Source organism: Balaenoptera physalus, assembly GCF_965194825.1.
Source record: "Balaenoptera physalus genome assembly, chromosome: 8".
Classification (NCBI taxonomy): domain Eukaryota; kingdom Metazoa; phylum Chordata; class Mammalia; order Artiodactyla; family Balaenopteridae; genus Balaenoptera; species Balaenoptera physalus.
In genome coordinates this window covers 18,905,718-18,922,613 of record NC_138887.1, presented here as the reverse complement: position 1 = coordinate 18,922,613, position 16,896 = coordinate 18,905,718, and the positions used below count along the sequence as shown (strand labels likewise).

Sequence of the window (16,896 nt, the reverse complement as noted above, 5' to 3'; positions counted from 1 at the left end):
CCAGTTATCTGTTGATGTGTAACAAACTACCCCAAAATTTCCTGTCTTAAATCAATAGCAGTCGTTTATTTGGGGGCAGGTCTTTGCAGAGGTGGCTCGTCACTGCTCCACACAGTACAAGCCGTGGTGGCTCAACTGGGGGCCGCAGGGTCCATTTTCAAGATGGCTCCTACCTTTGATGCAATATGGTGCTGGCTGTCAGCTGGGAGTTCAGACAGGGCTGTGGAATGGGGGGTCTCAGTTCTTCATCTTGGACTTTCTCGTGGCTTGGTGGCTGAGTTCCAAGTCTAAAAGTCTCAAAAGAACCAGGCAGCAGCTGTTGCCTTTTATGGCCTCAGAAGTCACATAGCTTTACTTCTGCTGTAATCACATGCCTTCCTGGACTCAGGGGGAGGGAACACAATTACCATCTCTCAACAGGAGGAACATTAAAGCCACACATTAAGAAAAGCATGTGGGATGGGGAGATATTATTGTGGCCAGTTTTGGAAAGTGCAACCTGACACACTGTATGCGTTCATTCATTCATTCAATAAATATTTATTGATCACTGGATTAGGAGTTAAGTTGTCAGTGGTGAGGAAAAATATACATTTACTATCTGGTGAGAGAAGTAGGCCTTATTCAAACATCACATAAATAGATATATGATTATAAGGCTGATAAATAGTGCAAATGAGAGATCATGAGGGAGTATAAGGAGGTCTAAGAGGTCGGTAAAGGCTTCTTTCTGGAAGAACAAATAAGAGTGAAACAAATAAGGTTGAGAATGTTAAATTTCTCCAAGAGCATTCCATGCACAGGGGACAGCATGTGGAAAGGCCCTGTGGTAGAAGGACAGGAAATAGTAAGAACAAAGACATGAAGGCCTGTGTCGCTGAAGGAGTGAGTGAGAAGGACAGAGTCAAATAAATTGAGGCTGAAGAGGCTGGTAGAAGCATCCAGACCAGGCAGGAGCATGCTAAGACATTTTGCCTTTAGTCTCAGAGAAGTGAGAAACCACTGAAGTGTTCTAAACAGAGGCAATGGCCTAATTAGATTTGCATTTCAAAAAGTACGCTGTCCTCAGTGTGAAGGATAAATGGGAGAGGGTGAAAGCAAGGAGAGCAATGATGTGGCTATTGCAGTAGTTCAGGCAAGAGGTGATTAATAACTTAGCCTGGTGGTAAAGAAGGTGAGAATTGAACAGATTCAAGAAATAGGTAGGAGATCCTGCATTTATTTAGGTCTCTCCTGAACCACTGGACTCCGGTTTCTCTAGAGTAATGGGGGTCAAATCTTTATAACCTTTGAATCCATACCACTTAGCCCAACAATTGGAATTTAAGACATAATTTAACACTGAGTATTTGTTGGATGAATGGATGATGGATGGACGGAGGGATGAATAAGAAAATGGGCACATCTCTCTTCAGCTCCAAGTTCCCTAGTTCTTTCCTGCCTTAGTGCCTTTACTGGTTTTGCTGCCTCTTCTTGTAACATCTTCCCTGCTTGTTCTCACTTCTCTCTATTCCCTCATCAATCCATCCCTCATCAAAGGAGCTTTCTTGGATTTAAGGCTAGTTAAATGCTTCCCTTCTGTGCCTTCAGAGGGCACCTCTATCCGATGTTGGAACTTACCACAATGCATTGCAATACTCAGTTTGTCTCTCTTTTACCTGATAGTGTGTGCCTCCTCAGTCAGGGACTGTATCTCGTTTACATCCATAACTCCAACAATTAGCACACTGTACAAACTACAGGAGGCACTAATTAGTATTTGTTTATGTCCATGAAGGAAGGGAATGAATCCTATGTGTATAAGACCCCCAAATGCAAAGGTGTCAGAGCTGACATTCTGTGGGGGAAGATTAGGAGTACAACTAGTCTTCTTCCCCAAAGTGTTGCCATTGCCTCTGCCAATGCAAGAGACCAGAAAGTTGCTGGTGAGCTGTCTTATTCTTTTTTTTTTTAAGACCTCATTCTTTTTTTTTTTTTTTTTTTTTTGATCTTCACTTTTTATTTTTTTATTTTTTGGCCATGCTGCATGGCTAGCGGGATCTTAGTTCCCTGACCAGGGATGGAGCCCACACTCTCAGCAGTGAAAGCATGGAGTCCTAACCACTTTACCGCCGGGGAATTCCCCAATGAGCTGTCTTTGTTCCCTTCTCTCCCTCCCCAGTGTCCAGCTACCCCTCCACCCCTGGCCAAGAATCTGCTTCAGCATTTGAAGAAATACTCAACTGAGATTTCTGAATTCTCCATAATAAAACACAGTAGGAATGAATCAAGCTTGAAAAATAGTTAAAAGCAGAGGTTTTCAATTTAAAAATGTATTAAGTAGAATACCCATCCCAACAGAATAATTAGTTGGAGCACTATTTCATGCTTTTAGTGAGGACACTAATGAAATATAAATGCTCATGAAACTGCAGAATACTGTCAGGTGAAATGTGTAATGATTTAGGCCAGTGCTTCTTTTTAAAATATTTTATTTATTTATTTGGCTGCACCAGACCTTAGTTGCAGCACGCGGGATCTTTACTTGCGGCATGTGGGACCTAGTTCCTTGACTAGGGATCGAACCTGGGCCCCCTGCATTGGGAGCATAGAGTCTTAGCCACTGGACCACCAGGGAAGTCCCTAGGCCAGTGCTTCTTAAACTGAGATCCACACAACACGTCTTTCAGCATTTTTGAGTTCTGTAGGAGAATTTTTAATTCTAGTTTTTAATTAGATGCTAATTTAAAAGTTAATACAAGCATATTTCAAATTATCTGATACACTTATTGTCTGTTGAGGAGACAGGCTGAAAAACTGCACTGACAAACAGTTTTAGATCAGAGGAGGGCTCCGTATTTATGATTGCATTTATGCTGAGGGATCCACCAAAGAGTTTAGTTTTAAATGTGTTGGTAAGAATGTCCAGCCCTACTACACATCCTGATGTCAAGAAGATAACACTTATCCCACAACTACTATTACACAACTCTTATTAGTTTCAAATACAGTAAAAAAATTTCACTCTTCTTTTTTACAGTGATAATTTGCAATTGAAAATCATTTTCATAGAATAAAATTTTGATTTCTTATTTAGTGACTATGATACTATCATTTGAAAATTGTACATAAAAGACCTGTACTCAGAAAACTATGACACTAATGAAAGAAATCACAGATGACACAAACAGATGGAGAGATATACCACGTTCTTGGATTGGAAAAATCAATATTGTGAAAATGACTATACTACCCAAAGCAATCTACAGATTCAATGCAATCCCTATCAAATTACCAGTGGCATTTTTTACAGAACTAGAACAAAAAATCTTAAAATTTGTATGGAGACACAAAAGACCCCAAATAGCCAAAGCAGTCTTGAGGGAAAAAAACGGAGCTGGACGAATCAGACTCCCCAACTTCAGACTACACTACAAAGCTACAGTAATCAAGACAATATGGTACTGGCACAAAAACAGAAATATAGATCAATGGAACAGGATAGAAAGCCCAGAGATAAACCTATGCACTTATGGTCAACTAATCTGTGACAAAGGAGGCAAGGATATACAATGGAGAAAAGCCAGTCTCTTCAATAAGTGGTGCTGGGAAAACTGGACAGCTACATGTAAAAGAATGAAATTAGAACACTCCCTAACACTGTACACAAAAATAAACTCAAAATGGATTAAAGACCTAAATGTAAGACTGGACACTATAAAACTCTTAGAGGAAAACATAGGAAGAATACTCTTTGACATAAATCACAGCAAGATCTTTTTTCACCCACCTCCTAGAGTAATGGAAATAAAACCAAAAATATTAAAATGGGACCTAATGAAACTTAAAAGCTTTTGCACAGCAAAGGAGACTATAAACAAAATGAAAAGGCAACCCTCAGAATGGGAGAAAATATTTGCAAATGAATCAATGGACAAAGGACTAATCTCCAAAATATATAAACAGCTCATGCAGCTCAATATCAAAAAAACAAACAACCCAATCCACAAATGGACAGAAGACCTAAATAGACAACTCTCCAAAGAAGACATATAGATGGCCAAGAGGCACATGAAAAGCTGCTCAACATCACTAATTATTAGAGAAATGCAAATCAAAACTACAATGAGGTATCACCTCACACCAGTCAGAATGGCCATCATCAAAAAATCTACAAACAACAAATGCTGGAGAGGGCGTGGAGAAAAGGGAACCCTCTTGCACTGTTGGTGGGAATGTAAATTGATACAGCCACTATGGAGAACAGTATGGAGGTTCCTTAAGACACTAAAAATAGAACTACCATATGACCCAGCAATCCCACTACTGGTCATATACTCAGAGAAAACCATAATTCAGAAAGATACGTGCACCCCAATGTTCATTGTAGCACTATTTACAGTAGCCAGGACATGGAAGCAACCTAAATGCCCATCGACAGACAAATGGATAAAGAAGAAGTGGTACATATATACAATGGAATATTACTCAGCCATAAAAAGGAATGAAATTGGGTCATTTGTAGAGACGTGGATGGACCTAGAGACTGTCATACAGAGTGAAGTAAGTCAGAAAGAGAAAAACAAATATCGTATATTAACTCATATATGTGAAATCTAGAAAAATGGTACAGATGAACAAGTTTGCAAGGCAGAAATAGAGACACAGATGTAGAGAACAAACGTATGGACACCAAGGGGGGAAAGTGGGAGGGGGTGGTGGTGGGATGAACTGGGAGACTGTGATTGACATATATACCCTAATATGTATACAATAGATAACTAATAAGAACCTGCTGTATAAAAAATAAATAAATAAAATAAAATTTAAAAATTAAGAAAAGAAAAAGAAGAAAATGATACAGTACACTAGAGTAATATTGTGAAGTAATAATACATAATAGAGTGGTCTTTATGTGTAAAGTCACTCATTTATTCTTTTGATATCTGCAATATGCCATGTACTACCGTTCTATGCTTTGGGGACACAGCAGTGAATCAGAAAAAGTTCTCGGTCCTGTGGAGCTTACATTCTAGTGAAAGATGTCTAAGCACCAAGTAAAGCCAAAGCACATTATGGTCCAACTGTGCAAGGGAGAGTTTTGCAGTAGTTTGGAGGGAGAAAATTGGTGAGATAAATGAGTTGCCACAGGGCACACTGTAGTCCAGACGTTGCAGCCTCTAAAAAACCTGTGCCAGATCAACCATGGCCAAATGTATAGTGAGAGAGGACTTCTTGAGTTGATCTTGTCTTTATGCATATCAACTTGTATTAATATAAGTGAATAAATAATATTTAAGAAGAAGATTTTTATTAGGTGGTATCTTTAAGTTTCTCAGTTGTGTCCTAGAAATGTTAATTTGAATTTTATTAGTTTGGTGATTTGACTATATTTAATCTGTAGACAACTTTTGGATTGATAATTGTATGAGTAGGTTTCAAAAGAAGTATAAGAATAGGGACTTAATTAAACTTAATTTGGTAAACAGTTTTATTGAAGTATAATTTACATGCCATAAAATTCAAGCATTGTAAATGTGCAGTTCCAGGATTCTTCTTAGTAAATTTCTACAGTTGTGCAACCATCATCATAATCCAGTTTTAGAACATTTAAATTTCCCCCCAAAGTTTTCTTGCGCCCATTTGAATCAATCCCTGCTCCCACCTCCCACTGCAGGCTATCACTAATCTACTCGCTCTAGGTATTTTCCTTTTCTGGAAATTTCATATAAATGGAATCTTTTGCAACTGGCTTCTTTATCTTAGTGTAATGCTTTTAAGCTTCATCCGTCTTGAAGCGTGTATCAGTAGTTTTTTCATGTTTGTGGTTGAATAAATTCTGTTGTACAGATAAAAACACATTTTGTTTATCCATTACCAGTTCACAGACATTTGGATTGTTTTCTAGCCAGTCTGAGAATCTCTGTATTTTGATTAGAGAGTTTGGTCCATTCACTTTGTTTGTTTTTTTTTTTTTTTTAAGTTTAAAATATGTATATCTTTACATAGAATTTTTAGAATTAAACTTTTTATTTTGAGATAATTGTAGATTCACATGCAATTATAAGAAATAATACAGAGATATTCTTGTGTACGCTTCACACAGTTTTCCCCCAGTTGGTAACATTTCGCAGAACTATAGCACTACAGCACAACTAGAATATTGACATTGATACAGTCAAGATACAAAACATTACCATCAATACAAGGATCCCCTCCCAATTACCTTTTTATAGCCACACTCACTTCCCTCAGATACCCACTACCTCCTTAACCCCTAACAGCTCTTAATCTGTTCTCCACTTCTATAATTTTTTTAATTTTAACAATGTTATAGAAATAGAAGCACAAAGTATATAATCTTCTGGGAATTCCCTGGCCGTCCAGTGGTTATGACTCCACTCTCTCACTGCCAAGGGCCTGGGTTCGATTCCCTGGTCTGGAAACTAATATCCCACAAACAGTGCTGTGCGGCCCCCCAAAAAGTATATACAGTAATCTTCTGGGATTGGCTTTTCTTCACTCAGCATAATTCATTCAAGCTACTCCATGTATCAATAGTTTGCTTCTTTTTTGAAATTGCTGAGTGATATTCAGTTTTTTTTTTTTTTTTTTTTCTTTTTGGCTGCATTGGGTCTTCCTTGCTGCATGCGGGCTTTCTCTAGTTGCGGCAAGCAGGGGCTACTCCTCGTTGCAGTGCATGGGCTTCTCACTGCGGTGGCTTCTCTTGTTGCGGAGCACGGGCTCTAGGCGTGCGGGCTTCAGTAGTTGTGGCTCACGGGCTCTAGAGTGCAGGCTCAGTAGTTGTGGCGCATGGGCTTAGTTGCTCTGCGGCATGTGGGATCTTCCTGGATCAGGGATCAAACCCGTGTCCCGTGCATTGGCAGGCAGATTCTTAATAACCAGGGAAGTCCCAATATTCAGTTTTGAAGGACAGCTTCCCTGGATATAGACTTCTTGATTCACAGTTATTTTTTCTTTCAGGATATTGAATATGTCATCCCAATGCCACTGGCCTCCACTGTTTCTGATGAGAAATTAGCCATAAATTGTATTGTTCCAGTGTTCCTATGAAGTGTTTTTCTCTTGCTGTTTTCAATGTTTCCTCCTTTTCAGCTTCAGCAGTTTAACTATGATATGCCTAGATATGAATCTCTTTGTGTTTATCCAAATTGGGATTTATTGACCTTCTTGGATCTGTAATGTTTTTCATCAAATGTGGACAGTTTTCTGCCATTATTTCTTTAGATAAACTTTTTGCCCCTATACAGGACTCTCATTACACATCTTTGGTACATTTGATATTGTCTCACATATCTCTGAAGCTCTGCTTATTTTTCTTTAATCTTTTTTTTTTGTTTGTTTTCCTCTATCTTCTTCAGATTGGATACTTTCTCTTGATTTATCTTCAAATTCACTTGCTTTCTGATATATCAAATCTGCTGCTGAACCTATCTAATGAACTTGTCATTTCAGTTATTGAATTTTTCAACTCTAGAATCACCATTTGGTTCTTTTTTGTAGTTTCTATTTCTCTATTGAAATTTTCTATTTGTTATGTAATAGTTATTATACTTTTAGGTAAGTCTTAAACATGGTGTCCTTTCATTTTTTTTTTTTAAATTTATTTATTTATTTATTTATTTTTGGCTGTGTTGGGTCCTCGCTTCTGTGCGAGGGCTCCCTCCAGTCGCGGCAAGCGGGGGCCACTCCCCATCACGGTGCGCGGGCCTCTCACCGTCGCAGCCTCTCCCGTTGCGGAGCACAGGCTCCAGACGCGCAGGCTCAGTAATTGTGGCCCACGGGCCCAGTCGCTCCGCGGCATGTGGGATCCTCCCAGACCAGGGCTCGAACCCGTGTCCCCTGCATCGGCAGGCAGACCCTCAACCACTGCGCCACCAGGGAAGCCCCGGTGTCCTTTCATTTTTTAAAACATATTTTTTAAATTTATTTTTTTTATTGACCTGTAGTTGATTTACAATATTGTATTAGTTCCAGGTGTACAGCAAAGTGATTCATATATGTATATATTTCAGATTATTTTCTATTATAGGTTAGTATACAATTTTGAATATGGTTCCCTGTGCTACACAATATATCCTTGTTGCTTATTTACTTTATGTATAGCAGTTCATTCTTTTGTATGGCTGAGTAATATTCCATTGCATATATATACCACATCTTCTTAAGCCAATCATCTGTTGATGGATGTTCAGGTTGCTTCCATGTATTGGCTATTGTAAATAGTGCTAGCTATGAACGTTGGGGTGCATGTATCTTTTTCAATTACAGTTTCCATCTTTTCTGGATATATACCCAAGAGGGATACCCAAGAGGGAGATTGCAGGATCATATAGTAACTCTATTTTTAGTTTTTTAAGGAACCTTCATACTGTTCTCCATAGTGGCTGCACCAGTTTACATTCCCATCAACAGAGCAGGAGGGGTATCTTTTCTACACACCCTCTCCAGCATTTATTATTTGTAGACTTTTTGATGAAAGCCATTCCGACCAGTGTGATACCTCATTGTGGTTTTGATTTACATCTCTCTAACAATTAGCGATGTTAAGCATCTTTTCATGTGCCTGTTGGCCATCTGTATGTCTTCTTCAGAGAAATGTCTATTTAGGTCTTCTGCCCATTTTTTGATTAGGTTTTTTTTTTTTTTGATATTGAGTTGTATGAGCTGTCTGTATATTTTGGATATTAACCTCTTGTTGGTGTACAGTTAAAACACTTTAAATAGCTGCTTTGAAGTTTTTGTGTGCTAAAACCAACATTTGGGCCCACTCGGGACTTCCCTGGTGGCGCAGTGGTTAAGAATCCGCCTGCCAATGCAGGGGACACGGGTTCAATTCCTGGTCCAGGAAGATCCCACATGCCCTGGAGCAACTAAGCCCATGCGCCACAACTACTGAGCCTGCACTCTAGAGCCCGCAAGCCACAACTAGTGAGCCCGCGTACAGCAACTACTGAAGTCTGTGTGCCTAGAGCCTGTGCTGTGCAACAAGAGAAGCCACTGCAATGAGAAGCCTGCGCACCGCAATGAAGAGTAGCTCCTGCTTGCTGCAACTGGAGAAAGCCTGCGCGCAGCAAGGAAGAACCAACGCAGCCAAAAATAATAAATAAATTTTAAAATATATATATATATAAAATAAATAAAACGCTATTGTGTCAACAAACAAACAAACAAACAACATCTGGGCCCACTCAAAGTCACTTTCTACTGACTGATTTTTCTCCTTAGTGAGGGTTAGACTTTACTATTTCTTTGCATGTCTCTTTTTTGTTGCTGTTGTTGAAAACGGAGCCTTTTAAATAATACATTATATCAACTCTCGATCCTCATTTCTCCCTCCTGAGGCATTTTTTTTCAGTAATTTGCTAGGACTTAGCTTGCAGAATCTGTTTCCTTCATGGTGTGTGGCTGCTAATATCTCTGCTCAGTTTTTATTATTATTATTACATTTATTTTTTAGCCTGCCTTCCTAGAGTTTTCCCTTAAGTGTGCATAGCTTTGTGGTCAGGAAATGATTTGGGTAGAGACTGTGCTCAAATACATCAAACCTGTAAGGCTTCAATCCTCTGAAAATGGATTCCTCCAGCATTTCTCAAGTCTTCCTCAGCTTTTACTTTCCATGAAATCCTTTTTTGTCTCCTCTGAATGTGCATGTCATTCCTCGGCCGGAGGTGTGTGGAGAGCTGATCTAGCTTTTCTATGGCTCTCTCATTTCCGGGGTATCCCTATTGGGCCTAGGTTCAATCCCTGGTCAGTAGATCTGTCCACGGTGGGAAGGTCATTCTTCCTCCCAGAAGACCCTGATGGGGTAGAATCAGGATGAAGGGCTTTCATGAGGCCCAACTGTCTTGCCTTAATCCTAGTCACTCCTTGAGTGGGAGTCCTGCAAGCCTCACAGCCAAAAAAAAAAAAGACCAGTGAGTGGGATGAAGTATTTATTCAAAATGAAATAGTCTGCAGCCTTAAAACAAAAATCATATGTGCATTTAGTCTTTCCAGGAAGTCGAACTGTTTGAAAAGTAAGTTGGTATTAAAGTTTTATCAGAGGATGGATGTGATGGATTTGATTAAAGTTCTTAATTTTTCACACATTTGTTTCCTGTAAGAGGATTATATGCCCCCAGCACTTTCACTTTTGGCTTTTTCTTATGACATGCTTTGGCCAATGGAATATGAGATGACAATGCTGCATGCTATATTTGAACAGAAGTTTTTAGATACGGTTTTATAATTTGCCTTAGCCTCTTACACTTCTGTCCTTATGCCAAAAACATGCCCCAGATAGGAGCTGCTCCTTCAACTTGGACTTCAGAATGAGAATACAAGCAGACCTGCAGTCAGGTTTACTGCCTGGACCTTGGTTAGCCAACCAACAACCATTGTGTGATGTGGGTTAAAAGAAAATGCTTGTGTTTATAAGCAACTGAGAGTTTGGTTTGCTTCTCTAGCAAAAGCTGACTAATATTGGCATGAAAATGTGCCCCTTCAATAAAAGTACTGAATTATCAAGATTAATATTTTTGTGTCACTATAGTAGTAAAAGAAAGCATCTGGGTGGGTTTTCTTCACATTTAGAGGGGTGTTTGGGACTATAAGACTTAAAATATACAGTATGTGGCTTGGGGGATAGTCTCACCAAGGCCGAACCTGAGATTTGAGAGACTCAAGTGATTGCCTAGTAGGAGAGACAAGTTTTGTGGATAAAGATGCCTTTAGCAGAGAATTCAAGTAGCAGTTTCAAATATGAGCCCAATACTAAAAATACAAGTGTAGATGTTCCAAATGAAAATGTTGATTTTCAATCAAGGTGCATCTTGAATGGGAAACTCCATGAAGCAGGTTCAGAATGAATAGCAGGTAGAATTCATTTTTTTTTTTTTTTTTTGAAGATCAGGATGACCAATCAGTACTAACTTGAAAGAGAACAGAACCTACATACTGAACTTAAAACTTTAATATAATAGCACTCCATGACGGGCTTAAAAAATCATCCCTCAAGTGATGGTCACGTTTTCATAGTATTTTACTCAATAGAGGTTACTACTTACCTTCAGACAGAATTGTTCTGAAATCCTCAAGGGCTTAAAAGGGTTAACAGAGAGATAGTTCTTCTAACATAGGCTGCTGGAGGTGTTCAGCCTTATAAGAAAATAACCTACGATTTTAGCTGGGTTCTGGAAACATGAAAAGAACTTATAAAAGGGATAACTCTTACACAGAATCCAATTCAAACTAGAGGAAAAAGGTCAGGAAAGAGAACGGCTGATATTTCTAGTTCCCACTTTTCTCCGTATGTGGAGTTCCACATCTCATTGCAAAGTGGTATAGACCAAGGTGCAGTGAAATCAGAGCCTTGTGATCATTTGATCTTGATTTGTATGGGGCATTGAAACACTCCATCCATCTGATTGCCAATGCTAACCTAGTGACTAAGAAATGTTTCATGATTTCTGTAAAGCTCTTAAAAAAAAAAAAAAAAGGATTGGGGGAGGGGCAGAGGGAAACCCTTGGTGAGTGAAAAGAGCTTCATTTTTAGAATCTTTATATTCTGGAGTGGGATCTAATATTGGCCCTAATCATTGATTAAGTAACAGATTTTAGAAATCACCTTTTCCTCCATTTTCCAAGGTCATAGCAATGACTCACCTGAAAATACTAAGTACCCACTGCCTGAAAAATTATAACAATCCTCAGAAAGGATTTTCAATTTTAAATAAAATGTTTGCATCATCAGAGTCTGATATCTCTTGTTAGGTCTCACGTCATTTTTTTTTTCAAGTACTGTGTTTTATCTTTTTTTTTGCAAAGTCATCCTGGAATAGTCTTTGTAGAACAGAATAGAATTTTACTGCAGAAAGGGACCTTAGAATTCCTCTGATGTCCCTCCTTCTTCCTCACCATAATTCTAGAGATGAGGAAAGGAGCCCCAAGAGCCTTGGTTTCTCATGATTAGGTGAAGATGGTGCTGGGTTTGGATCCCAAGTCCCTTGCCCTCCAAAACATTTATACTCTCCCAAGCCATCACAGATTAGTTTGGGATCAAAACATTTAGTCCTTTTACTCACCAGGAATCTTTTGAGTAGTGTTACACAGTCCAACTATTCTTCTTCTGTTTTCTCTTTTATAGCCCTAACATTAAAACAGTTTGGGGTAAAACTGGGTCTCACTACTGACCCTTTGTGGCAGTAAGAGAAAAACATTTTAACAGTGAAGTTTGAGATTTGAGTGCTCAGTGTTTCTAATTTGATGCTGTCAATGCCACTGACTTCTACTAGTTATTTAGCACAATTGAATCATGTTATAGTTTCAAAATACTTTTCTATCAATAGTAACTTCTTAGCATGAACCAGGCTAGATTTATTATTTCCTCTTCCCCCAAACAGCTGTCCTGGTCACATCACATTTGATGAATGTAATTAGTTGCCCAGATGCTTAGCTGTCTGAGCTCCTAAAACCTGCATGGTGCCAGACTGTAGCTTTAGATTAAGGATAGGGACAGTCTTATCTCTGGGGTTTCTGGTTGCCAAGGGCAAGGTTGGAGATGGGCAACGGGGGGATTTGGGAAGAAGTAGAAGGACAATCTGCATTCATCGATGGCAACTGAAGAGTTTACATGTATTCCAGTTCTTCCCTGATTCCAAGAGTCTTGGGAGATCCTGCTTCATCCTGGAAATCTTTTGTAGTGCAGGGAAGGATAAAAGTGGGGAGAAAGGCCATTGGAAGGGTTCAGTACATCCTAGACTGACCCCACACCTCAAGGAGCAACAACTCTGATTCTCACGGGGAAGGGGTCACTTTAGGTCAGCAATACACCAACACTGGTCTGTTCCTAGTTGCTGTTGATAAGAGGGGACACCTTGAGTGTGTCCCTAGGCATAGTGATACTGAGCATGAACCCAGAGGCAATTCCAAAACTGGAATAAGAATAAGGATCTCCTTGGCCATGACTCAAATAGAAAAGCTCTTTGAATCACAACATTTGAATCTGAGTCACTCGCCAGTCTTTTCTTGGTCCTGTAAATTCAATTTAAGCACTGAGATCTAAACCAGGCTTTTTGATTCTCAGCCTTTCCCCTCTCAGCAACCTTCCATCTCAACCACCCTAGGGGAACAGTAAGATCTCCTTTAGGCACTGAATTTAAAGAAAGACCACTTTATACAAGCAGGTTTGGGGGGATTTGAGGGCTTGGAAGAGTCACTAGAAATTACTGTCAGTTCTTGCTGTAAAGCTATCTCTGCCCCTGGGACACATGGCCTGCCAGATGGCCCCATAAATCCAATTACCCTCACCTTTCCTCTTCCTCCTTCCATGTTAAAACACTTCTGATTTTCTGATTTAACAGCAATTTCAGGGGAGTTAAAACAAATGCAACCTAACAGAAGTCCTGAGCCTCCATTGCCACCAGTGCACTGACGGGGCATCATCACGAATTATATTTTTAGAGACTTGCAAGTGTTATATTGGGCTGGCTCATATTTAGGTCATCTTCCCTACCCATCCCCCTCCCCAATCCCTCTGATTTTTAAAAGACCTTCTGAGAGTCTACAACCAGATTTGTACGAAGTTCTTAGTCATCATCTAAACTTTCACGTCTCATGCTACTGTTTAACGTTGTCCTCTTGACTTCCAAAGTCCTGCCTCGTGGACCTTGAACTTCATGCCTATAGGAAAAACTGAATGTAAGATTCCAACACTCACCCTTTTAAATTCTTTCCCAGTTTCAATCCCTTCCTTAGCTTCTGCGTCCCACACCCCTATTTCCACTATCTCCCCCCTCTCCCCATACAATCGTAAATCTTCAAGTTATTAGGTGAGGGGCATGGTTGGTCTTCACCACTTAGGGTGTGACCCCTCTTCCATATAATAGCCACTTATGTAGCCGAATGCCTTTTGGAGCTTTCCTTCCTTGGTCCCCAGTAGCCACCCCTCCAAACCGAACCATTCTAAGTGTTCTTACCTCTTCCTGCTAACTTCATGTTCCACCTGGTATCTCACGTGTCTCACTGTCCTATTAAGAAGCTGGGCAGATTGGGCATAATGGCAAGACAGTGTCAAGGAGCTTACGTATGTTTTTGCGTTATAATAAGGTGTGTGATTAAGTGTAGATTTAAGGGTCACATTCTAACTGAATTCTCTCCCTTCTGCTCAGAGAATTCAGCAGTCATATGGTTCAAAATGGCTTGTTACCAAAATCTGATGCTGCTATTGAACATTCTGGTTTCACTGCTTTGAGTAGGGGTTACACGTTTTATATCAGAGTCAGAAGGAACCAAAAAAAGTAACAAATAGAAATAAAGAAAAGAAGTTTGAAAGGCAGGGACTGTTAAAAGAGCAGCAGAAAGACTGCAAAGTGAAAATATTAAGCTAAGGAAACAGCACAAAGTGCAGGCGTGTATAACAGCAATGCCACGTGAAAATGTAAGGGGTTACATATGGATAATTCAGAGGAGATTACTCTGAAAAGAGTTTTCTGGTTAGTTGTGGGGTGGGGGAAATACCTGGACAAGGAACGAAAACAACTATCTGCTGTCGTTGTAGCATCCTTAGCGCCCAGCCCAGTGCCTGGACACAGAGTAGCTGCCAATGAATATTTGTATAAGAATTAGAACACTGGCCAAAATACCCGATGTTTTCAGAAAAACTATACATTTCGGTGACACAGTCACTTCTAAGCCCCATAAGCCCCATCTATGGCAGGATTTGTAGGGAAAATGACCTGACTTAAAGGAAAGTATAGGGCATCAATAGGCTACAGTTCATCTGGCTGCATGGGGGGGCGGAGGGGCGGGGGGGTTGGTGGGACGCGAAGAGGAAATAAGCTCTGCTGAGCTGGTATGAGACCACCCTTGAGGTGTGCCTTTTACGTTATTGTCTGCCAGTTTCCTGCCCAACTTCTGTCTCCACCTCGTCGACCCGAGGCCACCGAGGAGTTAGCCGGGGGCGGTGTTCTGTGGTTGTCACCGGGAGTCTCTTGGGGCACCACGTCTCTTTTCCCTTGGCGTCTCTCGCCTTCACCTGCCGCGCTGCCCCTCGCGCGTCTGCAAAGATGCAGAGGTCGAAGCACGTTGCCGTGCGGTGCTTGAAACGCTCTCAGAACGAGCCTCCGGCGCCCGGCCACTAACACCAACCGGGATCCTGGGGTCGCCTCTAGGATCCCTGTGGGTGCTCCCGCCCCCTCCTGAGGTCCCCCCTCCCCAACTCTAGGCTTGCGTCCCCGGCCCACGCCCGCCACTTGAGGGTCGTCCCAGGGTCGCTGAGGTCCTCCGCGCCGCTGGGCTCGCGGCGTGAAGGGAGGCGGAAGGCGGGAACCGAGGGGGGGCGCCCGAGCTCGCGCGCCACAACGCCCAGCGCGGGATTTGCCGCCTTCAGCTGCAGCAGCTGCAGCGGCGGCGGGAAGAGGGGCGGAGGGCGGTGAGGAGGGCTGCAGCCCGGGCCAGGAGGGAGGGAGGGGGGCCGGGAGGCTGTGCCAGGCGAGCCGGAGGGGTGCTCGGCGCTCCCCCGCCCTCCTTCCGGGAGCGAGGATGCAGACTCTGAAACTGGCGCTGCTGGGCTGAGGCGGAGGCAGGGGAGTTGCAGCGCGCGCGGCTCGGTGAGTGTGTCTCCTGAGCGCGGAGAGGTGGGGGGAGGCGGAGGACGAGGAGGAGGAGGAGGAGGAGGAGGAGGAGGGGGAGAATGCCCGGAGCCGCCGCCGCTGCCGCCGCCGCGATGCTCCCGGCTCAGGAGGCTGCCAAGCTTTACCACACCAACTATGTGCGGAACTCGCGGGCTATCGGCGTGCTGTGGGCCATCTTCACCATCTGCTTTGCCATCGTCAACGTAGTGTGCTTCATCCAGCCCTACTGGATAGGAGACGGCGTGGACACCCCGCAAGCCGGCTATTTCGGGCTCTTCCACTACTGCATCGGCAACGGCTTCTCTCGGGAGCTGACCTGCAGGGGCAGCTTCACGGACTTCTCCACGCTGCCCTCGGGAGCCTTCAAAGCCGCCTCCTTCTTTATCGGCCTCTCCATGATGCTCATCATCGCCTGCATCATTTGCTTTACCCTCTTCTTCTTCTGCAACACGGCTACGGTGTACAAGATCTGTGCCTGGATGCAGCTCACCTCCGGTGAGTGCGCGCTCACCTCCGCGGAGGCGGGGGGACCCGGGGCGCTCGAGCCGGGGAGAGACGGGGGGGGGCCGTGCGCGCCTTTGGGGGCCGAGCAACTTGAATCCGCTCAGGCGGGAGCCCTTGGAGGCCGGAATCCCCGGGGTTCCCCAGCCTTGACACCAGCGCCTCGTCCCGGGGCTTTCGAGAACCTCTAAAGTGTGGGGCACGCCACCCAGAGGGACGCGATGGAGGCAGGGCGGTTGCTGGGCCGAGTCCGCTACGAACTAGAGATGAGGAGAAAAAGCGGGGGCTCAGGGCGCGAGCTGAGGGACTAAGCAGGAGCTGGCAGCGAGGCGAAAAGCGGATTTGGAGTGATTGTAGTGCAGGGAGGGTCAGCCTGCTCTGTGGCTCTCTGGGACTGTTTCAGTCACGGCTTCTTGAGTGTGGTTGAGAGCTGGAGTGAAGTTGCTTGTCCCGGGAAGTTATAAAATTTTTATCATCCATCTGGAGGTGAAGAAATCCGAATTCCGTTTTGGGTTTTACCCTTTTAAGAAAAAAATGTAGCTAAGAATGTTTCTTAGCAATTCCCCAATGTCACGTCTTCAGTTTGCTTCCTTGTCAGAGCAAAGGTCCTTCCATTTCATCTTTACACGGAGAAATCTTGAGGGAATCAAGATTTCTCAAGATCTCAGTTTTGGGGAAGTGGCTTTAGGAAGATGGGCAGAGAGGAAAGCTTGTTTCATTGGTATCTCTGATCACTCTTTGCCTGTGGATGATAAATGGTTGCTAGCTGGAGAATATGAGA

General features: G+C 42.5%; 1 protein-coding gene and 1 long non-coding RNA gene across 6 annotated transcripts in view; both read left to right on the top strand.

Annotated features, from left to right (window-relative positions):
- The window catches only part of LOC309666314, a 1,163,838-nt gene that overhangs the window by 539,536 nt on the left and 607,406 nt on the right, over positions 1–16,896 (top strand). The window lies entirely within an intron of this gene.
- The window catches only part of LHFPL3 (LHFPL tetraspan subfamily member 3), a 601,841-nt gene continuing 600,547 nt past the window's right edge, over positions 15,603–16,896 (top strand). For 2 of the 5 annotated variants that reach the window (XM_082473654.1, XM_082473653.1), the window contains exon 1: positions 15,603–16,109. In XM_082473654.1, the coding sequence (XP_082329780.1) occupies positions 15,674–16,109 (436 nt within the window). In that variant the 5' untranslated portion in view covers positions 15,603–15,673. The remainder of the gene's footprint in view (positions 16,110–16,896) is intronic. The other 3 variants (XM_082473656.1, XM_082473655.1, XM_082473652.1) reach the window with 2 other exon arrangements.